The sequence below is a fragment of the Drosophila bipectinata genome, chromosome 3R (assembly GCF_030179905.1).
Source record: "Drosophila bipectinata strain 14024-0381.07 chromosome 3R, DbipHiC1v2, whole genome shotgun sequence".
NCBI lineage: Eukaryota > Metazoa > Arthropoda > Insecta > Diptera > Drosophilidae > Drosophila > Drosophila bipectinata.
The window spans coordinates 27,666,820-27,680,826 of record NC_091739.1 but is presented as its reverse complement, the minus strand read 5'-3'; the positions used below and the strand labels follow the sequence as shown (position 1 = coordinate 27,680,826).

The following is a 14,007-nucleotide window of genomic DNA, read 5'->3' as shown; positions in this document are numbered from 1 at the left end:
GTTTTTGATTCTTGTTACTTTCATTATTCGAGTCGCGTCACATATATAAATGCAGATTCCTTGCCTTTTCATTTACATAAACCTTTTGCTATACTTACGCCGTAAATATTGTTTATACAATGCTTTTTCGCTTTAAAGTTAGGGTAATAAATAAGTATAAAATAATAATCAACAGTTGTTACATTTTCAAGAGACATTATGTCTGATGAGCGTCAAGTGATTATGATTATGATTCGAGGGTCGAGTTAGAATAAAAAAATGCATATGCTTAATTATCGTAAATATTGGCTTTCTTCAAGATCTCTTCGTCAAGTGAATTGGTCTTTGTTGATTGGCTTGATAAGCTAGGTTGCTAGGGGACAGGTGTTGCTTTAACTCTTGGCTACATAACTATAATACATGTAATAAGAAATTAGGAAATGCATAGATGCTCGTGATATGCGAAACCAATTTTATGCGAGTTGGCTGCTGCGGCGGCTGCGGTCTTCATAATTTTCTCTGCGCTGCTGTTACTATTAGTACAATACATTCGATTCAATTGACTAGATTTCTACATATGTATCTGCATTAGGTTTACGATTTTTCTGTTGATCTGATTATGGTTTACTATGGTTTTTGTTTCTAGTTTTTGTGGGAGGGAGTCGTGTTTCACAAACCATATAAAAACTCATGCGAAAAACGTCTGTGTTGATGTAACATTTGTTTGGAGTTCTTTTTTTCTTGCTTAGTGCTTCGTAATTTAGGATTCATTTTAAACTTATAAAATAAATATTATGTTCAATGAGTGAAGTTATTTTTTGTTGTGTTTTGTTTGGTCGGTAAGGGCGCTGCGTGAGTTTCTATGTGTACCGGCTAGCTCGCCGACGTACGTGTTGCTTCCGAGGAATCTCTGCCGCCAATATAAGGCCCATAACATTCTACCTTATTTACATAACTAAACACTTTCGCTGGCGTCGCTTAAGTGGCTCTGGTCTGAGTACTGCGCGCACCGCTTCCTCGAACACCTGAAACACAATCCAAGTGACAGAATTAGCGATGAAAGCGCGGTGAGGGTGTGCCCATTGATGACTTACCAGTTTAAGGCCACGCTGCGTCAAGGCGGAGCACTCCATGTATTTCACAGCGCGTATCTTATTCGCCAGCTTCTGGCCTTGTTCGCGCTTCAGAGGCGTCAGGCCCTGCTCGGCGAGGCCGCTTAGTGTCTCGCGATCTTCGCGCAAATCGATTTTAGTGCCTGCCAAAACCACAAAATACATAAATTTCCTCTTCTTAGCATCCGAGAGCTGGCAACTTACCAACTAAAATGATGGGTGCGTCGGGGCAGTGGTGCTTTATCTCTGGATACCATTTCGATGTTACATTCTCAAAGGACGAGGGACTCGCCACACTGTAACATATCAGGAATACGTCGGTCTGAGGGTAGGAAAGGGGTCGCAGGCGGTCGTAGTCTTCCTGGCCCGCCGTATCCCACAGTCCCAACGAGACCTGTATTGTGTCAACTTGCATCGGGGCAGAGTAGTTATCGAAGCTGTTGAGACATGACAAATAGTTAGCTTGCGGTTTCTCTGTAAACTGTCACCAGTACTTACACAGTAGGCACATATTCGCCGGGAAAGCAGTCTGTTGTGTAGGAGATTAGCATGCAGGTCTTTCCGACTGTGCCGTCACCGACGACAACACATTTTATGGGCCTTCCGGTTGACATAGTCGTACGTACTATGTATATATGTATACTTCTGTATCTGTGCGTGAGCTATGGGCAAAAAATAAGAAGACGGAAGATATATCAGAAACTCTTTCCAGTGAATGCGCGCCGGCTTAATTCAATTAATTAAGTTCTACTGGAGGCAATAAACCCAATGGCACCGCCACTCTGACCGCACATTTGTATATAACATACTTTAATTGCCCGAAGGGTCTGGTGCTCGGCGATACAGCACCCGCAACCTGGTCGCCAAATACTAATATATCTCGCTGTGTGATCAAAGGCTGGGCACTCACTCAAAAGGTGTGTCCCCAGCCGCAAAACAACAAAAACAACCAGAGGCGGTGCGGACCATGAAGCATAATAAAACGAGACTCTCATTTCGGTTGCGGCACTTTGTTTTTGGATGTTTTTTTTTTTTGCAAATAAAATTTTCAAAAATAGATCATGATGTGCGACAGACTGGTGGCAAATAATGGGAACACAACGCGGTGGACCAAATGGCAACAGTTGCCCCCGGGGGCCGCTGGAGAGGGACCGGGTGGAATGGGGCGATGCAGTACAGTGTGCGTGGGCGAGGGCGAAGGTGAGGGGAGGCTTTGTGGTGACGCGGAAGCCACCGGCAGACGCACACCAAACAGAAATAGACACAATTAAGTTCTAATAACACTGGGCGAGGGCGCCGCCACAAAAAATGCGGCTGCTGCTGCTGCTGCTGCTGCTACTGGCGATTCAATTAAAGTTCAAGTGAGACATTGCGCCACTTGCAACGGGCGGCGACCGCACTGTAAATCTTTTGTTATGGTTCACCCATTGTTGTGGTGCCAAGGGAGCGGACCACAGTGGAGTAGAGTGGAGTGGAGTGGAGTGGAGTGGAGAATATTGCGTTACCGTTTTCACGGATCCGGATCCTTTGTCTGCTAGGCGGCGACTGTTTTGTACTTTGCTTATATCACTGTGCGTGCTGCTGGGCAGGCTGTATTCTGAAGCGCTGGCACATACGCCCCAGCTAAATAACCGAGTTTCACTAATTCCTTACAGTTTCTAGTTATAAATATACATTTATATAGGCAGCGCAGCGTCTCTAACCGACGTCTTTTTGTGTTTCAATTTTTTGTTTCGACACAAACACACACCCACCTTTTTATGTGAGTGTTGGAAATAAAACGGCCCTTAGGAGTTTTCCAACACGGTCCGAGAACCGTGTTGCACAACGGGCTAATATTTTATTGAAAATTTAAAAAGAATTTATATAAATTTAAGTATATATCTTAATAAAACACCTTAATTTAACAAAAATAAAAATTAAACTCAAAACAATTTTATTAAATTAAGCAGATTTTATCATACATTTTTATTAAAAGTATATTTTGTGAACCCCTATCACATATTCCAGGGGGCGCCCCTGTTTCTGTTGTTGTTTTGGGCGGCGAAATGAGCAGATTTGTTTGTAAACTTTTACAGAGTGTAAACCATATAAAATCGGGACAAAGATCGATTTGTTTAACTGCAGTAAGGAATGTAGAGAGTGGATCCCAGGATGATACTCCAACCCGATCGGTGGTTGTGGAGAAAGACGCGCATATCACACTAATTGGACTAAATCGGGAGCAGAAACGCAATTCCATCGATGCCCAAACGGCGGAACAGCTAACGGATGCCATCGTCCAATTCGAGGCAGACGATACCTCTCCGGTGGGTGTTCTGTATGGCATTGGAGGCTCCTTTTGCGCGGGCTATGATCTGGAAGAGCTGGAGGCGGAGGCGCAGCGTGGCAGTCTCAATTTTCTGTTGCGTCACGAAGGCTCCATTGGTCCCACCAGGCGGCATCTGCGAAAACCTATTGTCTGCGGCATAAGCGGATTCTGCGTGGCTGGTGGCTTGGAACTGGCTCTTCTGTGTGACCTACGAGTGATGGAGGATACGGCGGTCTTGGGATTCTTCAATCGCCGCCTCGGGGTTCCTTTGAGTGACGGTGGAACTGTGCGTCTAGCCGCCGCAGTCGGTTACTCCAATGCTTTGGACATTATTGAGACGGGAAGACGTGTTTACGCCAGAGAGGCACTGAGAATGGGACTGATAAACCGAGTTGTTGCCACTGGCACTGCTCTGGGTCAGGCCGTGAATCTTGCCTTCTCGATAGCAAAGTTCCCAATCGGCTCTCTAATGCACGACCGGAATGCTGTACTGGAAAATGCCAACAATAGACCAGGATTCCATGCTGGAACTTACAACGAGATAATGAATGTCACTTCTGATATGGTCACCGAAATGCAAGCCGGAGTAAAGCGATTCAAGAACTGTAATTATTCTTATCCAGTTGATCCTCAAAAACACCTAATTTAATCTGTCTTTTTTTAGCCGAGGTCAAAGGAGCAAAGGCCGACTCCTGGCACATCAAGGAGAAAACCATTCCAGATTGGGAAAAGGAAGAAATCGAAATTGAAAGAAAACTGAAAAAGACATGACCAACTCTTTAATATAATTACCTCGTTTAATCTCAAGATTAGGTGCAATTATTTTGTTGTTATTTATAAAACGAAAGCCTTTATTCACGTAAAATACATTTATTTAATGATTTATGTAGTTGTCCGCCTAAATCGTTTACGACTCGTGCTTATTTCAATATTCACAACAATTACAATAACGAATTTTTCATTCAAATTAGGCCTACCTACCAAAAAGAGAGTTAAGAGGGAAAGCACAAAGTTCTGTATTCCTTGCTGTCGATCGAGACGACATTCACAATTAGTTTACACATATAAAAAATATGCTAGCACTAAGTAATCGGACTCGCCCTTACTTACGAACAATTCTTTTTTTTGTTATTTGAGTGCGCTGCGCAAAGCTGGTTTGCCGGTTTCGCAATTATATATACTATATGCACGTATGCCTTAGATCCTAGGCGTTAACGAAAGGAGTTATTGCACTTAAGTCGAGTAAAGCGAGAAACGAAGCTCTATGCAAAAAAGGCTGCTCTTGTACAAACTAGTGTTAAAAATCGACTGATCGTTTATCGTGTTATTAGTAGTTTGATTTAAAATACGTCGTACATCGTTTAGGCCTATCATTTACACTCGGCTACACTTAATCCAAAAAATTTGTCATACAAATATTGCACAAAATGGATCGGACTGTGAGTTTGCACACCCATGTGCCTGCACTCGTATTTCATTGTGCCGCACATGGCAAAACCTTCAATCAAGTGGTGGTACGTGTTCACGTTTATAATTACTAAAAATACGGTATTCGGAAACCTAAAGACCACAATACACAATATACAATATATACAAATTAAGAAGCAATTTTCGCTAATGGTTCTTCCCGCCGATGCGTTGGTATAAAAAATATATGTATGGATGCATATTTAGCGTTGGCCAAAAAAGCAAACTCCGGCAATTAGCTGGCGACAGGTTCATCTAGCAATGCGTAACGATAACTATTCACTTGATCCATGTTTACTTTAGTCGCTGTGTGACATTGGCCAGGGCCACGGCAAAGGCCTGGAGGGCGGAGAAGGGATACTGGAAATCCAGGGTATAGGCATTGCCGTCGATGCGTCCAAACTGCATGACCTGATGGATGAAAAAAAGCTTTATTAGACTCTGGGTTAAGGATATGTTTAAAGTAGACAGTCACCTGTTTGCCTCGAAACTCAATTTGAAAGTTCTTGGCCGACTCTTGGGTAACACGACCTCCAAAGTCCAGCTGGTACACCTGACTCATCTCGTTCCACATGGGCGCCTTGTTGTGCATCACAAATTCGCGGCGCACGGGTGCAGGATTGGCGCAACTGGCACTGCCATTTGGTTCTATCTTTCCACGTTTCAACTGCGAGATTATAAATTATTTTAATTTTTTATTCATATTGAGTCTTATTTTTAGTCTCACCTTTTGGCGCAGTTGGGCCTTTTGAAAGGTTTCCAGATCCCTGTACTGCTTTCCGTTACCCGCATTGTTGCTCTCCTCGCCAGAACCATTGGTCTGGTTACCCTCGTCATCGGAACTCTCGATGATGCTCTGTTTTTTCCGCTGGCGACGATTCAGCAGCGGTGAGTTGAGAATGTGCCTAATGGGTGAGTTGCTCTGCTGGCGCTTGTTCTTCTTACTGGCCGCCGGAGAGGCCGGAGAACTACGTGGTAGTCGCTGAGGCGTGGAAGGAGGCGTCAGGCGACCCTCGTCAAGATCTCGAAGTCGGCTTATAATATTTTCCAGGGTAGTAAGGGCCTGTAAGTTATAAAAATTGTAAAATTCTTTGTTGTTATCAAAGGAGTTGCAAATCTTACTTGTGTATGGAGAGACACGGATGCTTTGGCCTCAACAGGCGTGGCTTCCACAGTTCCACAAGCAGCTCCACTGCTTTCCGGCTGCTGCCTCTCCAGCGTACTGCTATTACTGGCACCATTTACTTGGTTCTGAGGCGGATCTTTCCGCCTCCAGCGAACCTCCGATAATTGTTTAACAAAACTAAAGCTATTATCCTGCTTTCGGCCCAGCACAGGAGTGGAGTTCTCCGTGCCAGCCGACTCCTTGTTGCGCCCGTAACCGAAGCGATGTTTCCGAGTAAAAAGCGGGGAGTCGGTGAAGCTGGTGATTACATCGAAGCGTTTCTTGGGCGCCGGCTTGGCCTGGACAGCAGCTGGAGTCTCCTTAGGCGGCTCAATCGATGAGACTGCAGCAGCGGTGATCTCGTCCAGCACAGAACCCGTCGAAGGCTGGCATCGCTTGCAGGCACTGCTGGGATTCATGTTGTTGCGGCACTTGAAGCATAGAGTGTTGGCTGCACTGCTACAGGCACTGCTATCGGAGATCTCTTGCAGCTTGCGCACCACCTGTTCATGGTCCTTGCTGGAGAGCTTCGTCTGGAGGGAGAGAAGGTCGCAAGAGTCTAGACTTTTGGACTTGCCCGTCTGCTGAAGCTTATGGCGGCGGGCATCCTCTTGCTGCTGTTTTTTCCGGCGATTCCGCCTCTTGTCCACCAGAACGAGACGTTTGTTGGGTGCATCCTTTCGCAGGGCGGACAACGCTTCATCGGAGGGTGTGATGGCCACCGAATCCAAGTATCCCACACTGCAACTGCGCGTTATGGAGTCTGGTAGGGCCGGAGCTATCGACACCACAGTGGGCGTTCGCTTCATGCTGTTGCTGCTCGTTGTGGGCGTTGGAGATTGCGTCTCCTCATCGATGTACAGCATATCCTTTCGCTTAGAGGAGGCGGCAGCATTTCCGGCGGAGGTCGAGGAAGAGGAAGGAACCATGCATTTGACACGTGCGTCCATGCGCTCCAGGTTAAGGTTAAGATTAAGCGGCACTGGGTTCACATGGCTGTTTGCCGAACGCACTGGCTCCGACATTAGAGCGTTCTTCACCTGGACCACATTGTTGGCATAGTCCGCATTGCTGGAGTAGGACATTAGAGTGGTCTGCCCAGCGGCTGGCACAGCTGGTCGTTCAAAGATTATATCCGAGGGTGCCACCGCATTCTTTGGACTCTGCAGCGTTGGAACTGCTCCGTCGCAGTAGAGTGGGGAGATGGCATGACGCGATTGGCAGCTGGAATTGGAGCTGGAGCGACTGTAGCTGTTCTTGAAGCTACTGATGGTCTTCGGCCTTGTGATGCTCTTGCTGCTGCAACTAGGGCCTGACCCATTGGAGGGCGCCTGGTGCAGTAAAACTGTGGTAGACTGACAGGCACTTGCCCCAGCTTCCTGCGACTCGTTAGAGGAATCATCATCGTAGCTTTCGGCACGCGCCAATGGACTCAACCCCGGAGAATTACCCACGCCTCGTTCTGAACCATTCACAGTCAGTGAGTTTTTGTGCCGCGCCAGAATTCGGTTTGGCCGCGGTGACATAGGAGCTATCAACGGGGCGGAGGCACCTTCGGTCAGCCGACGTTGGGGCATCATCGGTGGCTTCAGTGCAGCCATTTCCTGAGCCGAAGTCACATTCACCTGCGGCAAAGTCTCGTGATGATTGCCTCCCACTTGATGCTGATGCTGGTGATCGTCCTCGTCCTCGGAAAAGATGTTCGGGTTGAAACTGGGATCTGGACCGGGTGGAAAATCGTCGCGCAGCTCCGTAATGACCAGCGTCATCTGACGCGGCTGCAAATGCAGTAGGGACGTCTTATAAGTTACTTGGCCTAAATTGGCTGGGACGGTTTTGGCAAGTCCGTGGATCTTGAACTTGGTTCCCCAAATGTTGGAGGTCACTTCCACCAGTTTGACTTCCTGCTTGAGAAAACGAAAAGAATCAGTGATGGCGTGGATCTTCTAAACAGAAAAAATGCCACCTACCTCCGGCAGTGTATCCACATAGGCCAGCTCGTCCAGGCTGTCCGGATCGTTCCCTCCTCCAGTGCCAGAAGTGCTCAGCCGATCGCCTGTCTGCTGGCGTCGCTTTGGCCGCACTCGTTTCTTCCGGGGAGTTCTAGGAGAGCTGAAGCGCGACCTCTCGTCATAGTCACTATCCGAGGAGTCTGTGCGGCCACTGTTGCCCGTTGTGGTCGACTGGCTGGATCCCGAAGAGCTCTTGGCCTCGGCGGAGTATTGAAAGTATAAGGGGGTATCTAAAAGAGGAGAGTCTTTTTCAGAGAGGTGTCAGAGGGTTATGAAAATCCTCTTACCATTAACTTGAGGATCAAAGATGACGAATTCGGGTCGTATCTTTGAGGTGCGCTTGCCCTTGAGTAGCGGCACTAACCCACCCAGGTACTCCAGGTAGAGGGTATAGCAAGTACCAGAGCTCAGGTTGGAGTCATCATCATGCCGGATCATGGTGCAGTGCAGCCGGGTCGAACAGAGCGGTGGTCGCGAAACAAAATCACGCAGGGACTTCAGATCAGGTACACAGCACTGAAAAGATAATTAAATTTGTTATTTAATATTGTAAAATAATGTATTAATATTTACTCACTCGTATCGTTTGAGCAAACAGATTGCCAATGAGGGACTTAATTCTAGAAGGCAACGGCAGCAGTGGCAACAGGGACTCGGAGCCCACGCTAGCCTGGATCTCCAGCCGGCACAGGAGCTGCAGGGAGGCTACCCGCCGGGAAACCCAGGCTATGTGCACCTGTGTCCCTGTGGCAATGAACAGCCGCTTGTCGTTGTGGCCCCAGGTGATGGCCGATACGGTCGAACTGGTGCAGGGTATGTGGGCCTGGTACAAACACGTGCCAGTCTCCGTGTAGAATTTCACCAGATTCGTATAGCTGCTGGGCGTGCCCAAGTCCTCGGGTTTGGCACCGTCTAATCCTGTGCGCAGGGTGCCGGCCACGGCCAGCAGCTCCCGGGAGTTGCTCCACTCCATGACCATGCCCAGGGCGCCATTAAGGCAGGTGTTGATATGTGCGGGTGAGACGTCGTCAAACGACTTTAGCAAGTAGATGTAGCCGTTCTGAAAACTAACGGCTAGGACGAAGGAGCGTTTGGCTGAAAGAATACATTCTGATATAGTTTAAAGGAGAATTAATTTTTGGAAAACTCACCCGCATTGGTTACACCCGGTTCCGCCTCCTCGCCTTCCTCCATTTTAAACTTCTCGCAAGACCAGGCCATCGAGGTGATGGGCACATCATTGGACAGTTGTACCTGCGACACCATAGCTCCATGCACATCCATCACGATCACCTGGCCCTGGGTAGTGCCGAAGTACACCTGCTGGTCGTCGGGCGTCCAAATGCCGCAGGTGATTGTCGACTCGAGGTTGAGCATGGAAGACCAGTAACGCTGTCCGGCCACAGATCCCACCAGCACAAACCCATCCTGGTAGCAGATAAGAGCCATTCGGCCATCGTGCGACCAGGAAAAGTGGGTAACCGGGGTGTTCCGATCGTTGATCAGCTCAATGGACCACCTCCCCTCGTACTTGATCCACACAAAGATGATGCCCGAGCTGTCACAGGAGGCCAACTTTTGGTAGGGTTCGTTCCACTTAACCAAAATGACCTAACAAGGACGATAAGTGAAATAAATGTCTGCAATTGAATGTAAAGAATTGAAACTCACATCCGATCTATGGCCTCTCAGATTGTAGTTGGTCCTCAAGGGATAGTCCATGTTCTTGCGGCAATGCGAGGTGGTGAAGGTCACTCCCACAATGCCGCGCACATTGCCCGTGGCCAGCCATCCCTCCTGGTAGTAGTTGGTGCGGTTTAGTTTCCAGCCCTCATCCTGCAAAAAATGGAGAATGGAGAAATGGATAAGTCAGAGATGTCCAAATCCGGCGACAGCTGCTAAGTCCTCGTCAATTGCGAGCCAAGTGCCCTCTGCTGACTTGAAAAATGGATTACTGCATGTTCACAGCCTGAATTGTACGGCCCTGGCCCATTCACAAATTTTCTCATGGACGCTCTTTCCAGCATCGACGGCCCGGAGCCAGCGGCTGGGCAAATATGCTCCACTTTGCAATTGAATCTCCTATTCCTTTGACAGGCTCAACCTGCCAGCTGCCTACTTTACTGCCCGAGGCAGTCATTTGGCTCTCAATCCATTTCAGTTTCCCTTAAATAGCCACTAAAAAGGGTATCTTCACCATGGAGATAATCCTTTAAATTGAAGTCCTCTTGCTGGGAACATTTGAGGTAAGGTTATTATGACTTATCGGACTTTCTAATGGTTTAAGCTTCGACTTTGCTAAGTTAATTTACCTTTAAACTTAAACATCTTTAGGATTTAGCATTTTTACATTTTTAAAAACTTTAATATGGAAGTCTAAATATAATATATTTAATGTACTTCTTATAGTCTAAGGAAAACCAATTCCCTGGCGCTATTTCTTGTATAATGAAAAGCAATCGTTGAATTAAAAGCAATTAAGTCATCCAATTAACATTTCAAAAGGTGCCTTCAGTCATCAGCCAGTCGAGCATTCAATTTGCAACTTTTAACTTGGCTTGTTTGCCAGCCAGCCACCTCCCTGCAAGTGTTCCTTCTTTGGCAGCAACTCTTTGCCATGTTATCAACTGCAGAAGGATTGCTGCAGCTGCACTCAACCGCAGATCCTGCAGTGAGCTCTACTTTGATTGTTTTTCCGACTGGTCCTCCTATTTTCACCACCATCGTCCCTCAATTGATGGTTTTTATTTCTGAACTGGCGGAGAGGTGGAGGCGGCGGCATCGGTGCTCACAATAGCTTAGCCTACATTTCAGCGCTCTGGCGCTTTGACTCGGCCAGCAAAAAAATATTCCAATTTAAACACAAATTCGGGCGTTTCAGCGTTTTGGCTAATCCCCGCTAAGCCAAATGGGCGTTTTCAGGGCCCAAATCCAATAAATTAAAATGCCGCCGTAGCCGCAATGGCAAAAACAGCAAAATTTGTAATTTCCGGCGCGTCCACTGGGCAAGTTAATTGCTTTATTAGCCGGATTGATTGATGTGCATATGCTGATGTCCTTGCGATGATGGCAGCGGAAAATTCAATTATATCATTGGACACATTTCCCCCGACGATGGTCAGTTGTCTGAATATATGTACATACAGTACCTATCCATTTATACATATGAGTATTCCTTCGACAGGCCATTGAATGCCTCACTGCCTCATTATGGCACAATCGAGCACGTTGAGAACGCTCCACTGGCAACAATTATGAACGGCATTCAGCATTTCTTTGTCGAGTGTTATTAACCTTTCGCTGGGCCACTTGAACCGGATGACGTTGCCGGCCTGCCATCCGACTCGTTGGATGCAGCGCCCGTGCTCTTGGCCAAAATAAATGCACTTGAGACACTTGAGCAGTTGGAATTTTGTATTTTCCGATGATTTGCCATCCATGTTTTGTCTTTGTAGTTCTCTAGTTTGCAACAGTTTCATTTAATAAGGCCAAGTTAAAAGCATATTTTCCGAAAAGTATGTTCTTTTCATCCGAAAATGCATTCATTTGGAAAATTTTAAACAAACAACTTCTTGTTTGAGGCTATTTTAAATAACACAACAATTTCCAAAAGATAATAGTTTTAATTGCCAAATTGAGCGTGAAAAATTGAATTTAAAGTGCCTTTAAACGGAATACTGAAATATTACATGGCTACCAATTGGCAATCGAATTAGGCAAAGTTTGCTTTAGGCATTCTAATGTATTAAATTGCCACTGCCATTGGCTAATGCAATTTCCCATAAATACTGTAATTTAATTTTGAACAAAACAACCACAGCAGGAGCAGGAGCAGCAACATCAGTACCGTCAATGTCAGAGCTCCAACACGAAGGCAAAAGGCGTTGACAGCCTCGCACTTTGGCCATGTCTTTTGGCTTGTTACAGGATGCTGCTGCTTATGATGCTGATGCCGCTCGAAATGTTTAAGTGGCTACTTGTGACTTGTTAACCGTTTGACGACGTTGACAACCTGCCAGCACTCGCTTACTAAATTGCCATCCCAGCCCATTCTGGCTGAGGAATGTTTAAATTTTTGGCCCGAATAGTTTGTAATGCAGCTGGCCCAGAACCGAACCAGAAGGCCTATGTGGGATTTGTATCGCAACATCATGCTGCAGTTGCGGTTGCAGCAGAACAGCCTCTGTGGCATGCTACCTCCATAAATTATGTTGCACAAAACAGAATTCTGTTCGCAGTGCTCCATTTCAAATTCCCCTCTATGTACGCGTCCCTTTGAATGTACATGTTTAATTAAAATACCCATTTTTAACGCAGGCACCTGAATTCTCCACCTCTGTTCCCCACCTGGCCGCATCCCCACCTCCCCACCACCATAATTGCAATTCATTATTCATGGCAATGGCAACCCGTGCCGCATTCGCATCCGCTTCATTATCTTCATCAACATGGCCTAATGACCAAAGCCCCGGCTAAATGTACAACTAATGTCAATAAACATTTAAAATATTTAATATTTGGTTTAAGGCTGCACAAGTGGCCAATAGAAAATCAAAATCCTGTTAGAATTAAATGAGAAAAAAGCGAATAAATTTGAAAAGCCACGTTAATGATGTGGAGAGCTCTAAACGAGCAACCAAAGCCAATTAATATTTTATGAATATTGTACGTAATGCCTTAAATGGGTCTTTTCAAAGCTGTTTAAATAAATTAAAAAGAAGTTTAGAACAATTTCAAATAACTTGTGTAAGTCCGCTTAAATTCCTTGTGTAAGTGGAACCTAATTCCAGAAAAACTCTTGAATGAGTGAAGCCACTGTGACAAAGTCAAAGAACTCTTATGCAAAAAAGACCTATTTATATATAGAGGCAAATCTATATACGTATCATTTAGGGCTATTTTTGTGGCTTTTCGTGCCAATTTTAAACAGGCAAACAATTTGCCTGTTGCCAAAGGCAACAATTTGGCGGGGGCATGGCTTTTTTTTGGGGTCGTTGACAAAGAGTTCAAAGATTCGCCTGGAACGCCACGAATCCAATCGGGTCAAGTGCAGAGACAAATAAAAGCAGCCCAGAAACTTGGAAATCACAGAAAGAGAACTACTCAATTGCCCAATTCCTCTCAGCATTCAACCTAAGTATTTTTCTGTGAGATTGCCCGATTTTCTCTTGGGTCGCGAACGAAAGTGAATTTACGGAAAACCGCGACGATCTACGATCCGTCAGCTCTTGGCCAGAACTCAGTTGCCAAAGTTCGTTTGCCGCGGCGCGTTCGAAGATCTCTAGACTCGGGTGGATATTTCTGAAAATGTGCCAAATCCATTAGGAGCTCTCGATATACGCGTATTTTGTCAATACTATTTGCAGTTGAACTAAACACAATACAAGAAAAATGTACACTAAAGTATTTTGCCTGGTTTTCATCGCCTGCCTGGTGTCCCTAAGGAGTGGGGAATGTTTTGAGGCCAAACGCTTTTTCGGAGTGGGAAGTAGGATCCCTGGGGACCAGCTTTTGGTCAAGGATGTGCAACATTCCCGTCCTGCGGGAACTGATGAGCTTCCCCGGGTGGAGTTCCAGTACGAAATTGTGGAGCCAATTACTTGTGTGGAAATTCTATCAGAGGATGTGAGTGTTGAAAAAAAACTACAATATTTTTTAACAAAAAATGAGTTTATTTATAATTGAATAATATTTTTATCCCGCCGGCACTGGCTATGAAAAAACCTGGTTTGTATGGCTTTTTCTGCTGTCATAACTCAATAATGAAATTTTAAACTGAGAAAAAAAACGGATATGATGAATTTGGTGTATTTTTTCTGACCCCTTGTCGCTTGTTATGTTTTTTATTTGTGCTTTATTTTGCACATGCCCGAACCAAAATAGAAACAGAAACTTGCCTTTTTTTTCGTCATAGCAGACGACAACAAGTTTCGACCATAGATGTGATTATTTATATCCAGT

The 14,007-nt window shown here is 45.7% G+C and overlaps 4 protein-coding genes across 5 annotated transcripts in view; 2 read left to right on the top strand and 2 right to left on the bottom strand.

Annotated features, from left to right (window-relative positions):
• Positions 1-687: 687 nt before the first annotated feature.
• Positions 688-2,871, bottom strand: Mtl (Rac family small GTPase Mtl). The gene is made up of 5 exons (XM_017236413.3): positions 2,597-2,871; positions 1,590-1,753; positions 1,296-1,528; positions 1,074-1,234; positions 688-1,004 (listed from the first exon to the last, which is right to left on the bottom strand). The coding sequence occupies exons 2-5, from the start codon at positions 1,703-1,705 to the stop codon at positions 927-929; spliced, it is 588 nt and encodes a 195-aa protein (XP_017091902.1). The 5' UTR covers positions 1,706-1,753; positions 2,597-2,871; the 3' UTR covers positions 688-926.
• Positions 2,872-3,111: 240 nt separating this feature from the next.
• Positions 3,112-4,291, top strand: LOC108122089 (probable enoyl-CoA hydratase). The gene is made up of 2 exons (XM_017236584.3): positions 3,112-4,007; positions 4,067-4,291. The coding sequence occupies exons 1-2, from the start codon at positions 3,140-3,142 to the stop codon at positions 4,171-4,173; spliced, it is 975 nt and encodes a 324-aa protein (XP_017092073.2). The 5' UTR covers positions 3,112-3,139; the 3' UTR covers positions 4,174-4,291.
• Position 4,292: 1 nt separating this feature from the next.
• The window catches only part of Tusp (WD40 superfamily protein Tusp), a 26,738-nt gene continuing 17,023 nt past the window's right edge, over positions 4,293-14,007 (bottom strand). The window contains exons 3-11 of one of the 2 annotated variants that reach the window (XM_070282200.1): positions 9,718-9,882; positions 9,198-9,657; positions 8,624-9,141; positions 8,334-8,562; positions 8,005-8,276; positions 5,992-7,941; positions 5,597-5,932; positions 5,345-5,536; positions 4,293-5,280 (exon numbers count right to left, since the gene is read on the bottom strand). In XM_070282200.1, the coding sequence (XP_070138301.1) occupies positions 5,164-5,280; positions 5,345-5,536; positions 5,597-5,932; positions 5,992-7,941; positions 8,005-8,276; positions 8,334-8,562; positions 8,624-9,141; positions 9,198-9,657; positions 9,718-9,882 (4,239 nt within the window). In that variant the 3' untranslated portion in view covers positions 4,293-5,163. The remainder of the gene's footprint in view (positions 5,281-5,344; positions 5,537-5,596; positions 5,933-5,991; positions 7,942-8,004; positions 8,277-8,333; positions 8,563-8,623; positions 9,142-9,197; positions 9,658-9,717; positions 9,883-14,007) is intronic. The other variant, XM_043212248.2, reaches the window with a different exon arrangement.
• The window catches only part of LOC108122088 (uncharacterized), a 2,615-nt gene continuing 1,871 nt past the window's right edge, over positions 13,264-14,007 (top strand). Inside the window, exon 1 of the mRNA XM_017236583.3 lies at positions 13,264-13,671. Within this exon, the coding sequence (XP_017092072.2) occupies positions 13,438-13,671 (234 nt within the window). The 5' untranslated portion in view covers positions 13,264-13,437. The remainder of the gene's footprint in view (positions 13,672-14,007) is intronic.

Bases quoted from the DNA above. Each gene is read 5' to 3' on its own strand.
- Mtl (XM_017236413.3), bottom strand. From the start codon at position 1,705: ATGTCAACCGGAAGGCCCATAAAATGTGTTGTCGTCGGTGACGGCACA. The intron at 1,235-1,295 runs GTAAGTTGCCAG...TGGTTTTGGCAG, and splicing joins CGCACCCATCATTTTAGTTG to GCACTAAAATCGATTTGCGC. The intron at 1,005-1,073 runs GTAAGTCATCAA...ATTGTGTTTCAG, and splicing joins CGCAGCGTGGCCTTAAACTG to GTGTTCGAGGAAGCGGTGCG.
- LOC108122089 (XM_017236584.3), top strand. From the start codon at position 3,140: ATGAGCAGATTTGTTTGTAAACTTTTACAGAGTGTAAACCATATAAAA. The intron at 4,008-4,066 runs GTAATTATTCTT...GTCTTTTTTTAG, and splicing joins AGTAAAGCGATTCAAGAACT to CCGAGGTCAAAGGAGCAAAG.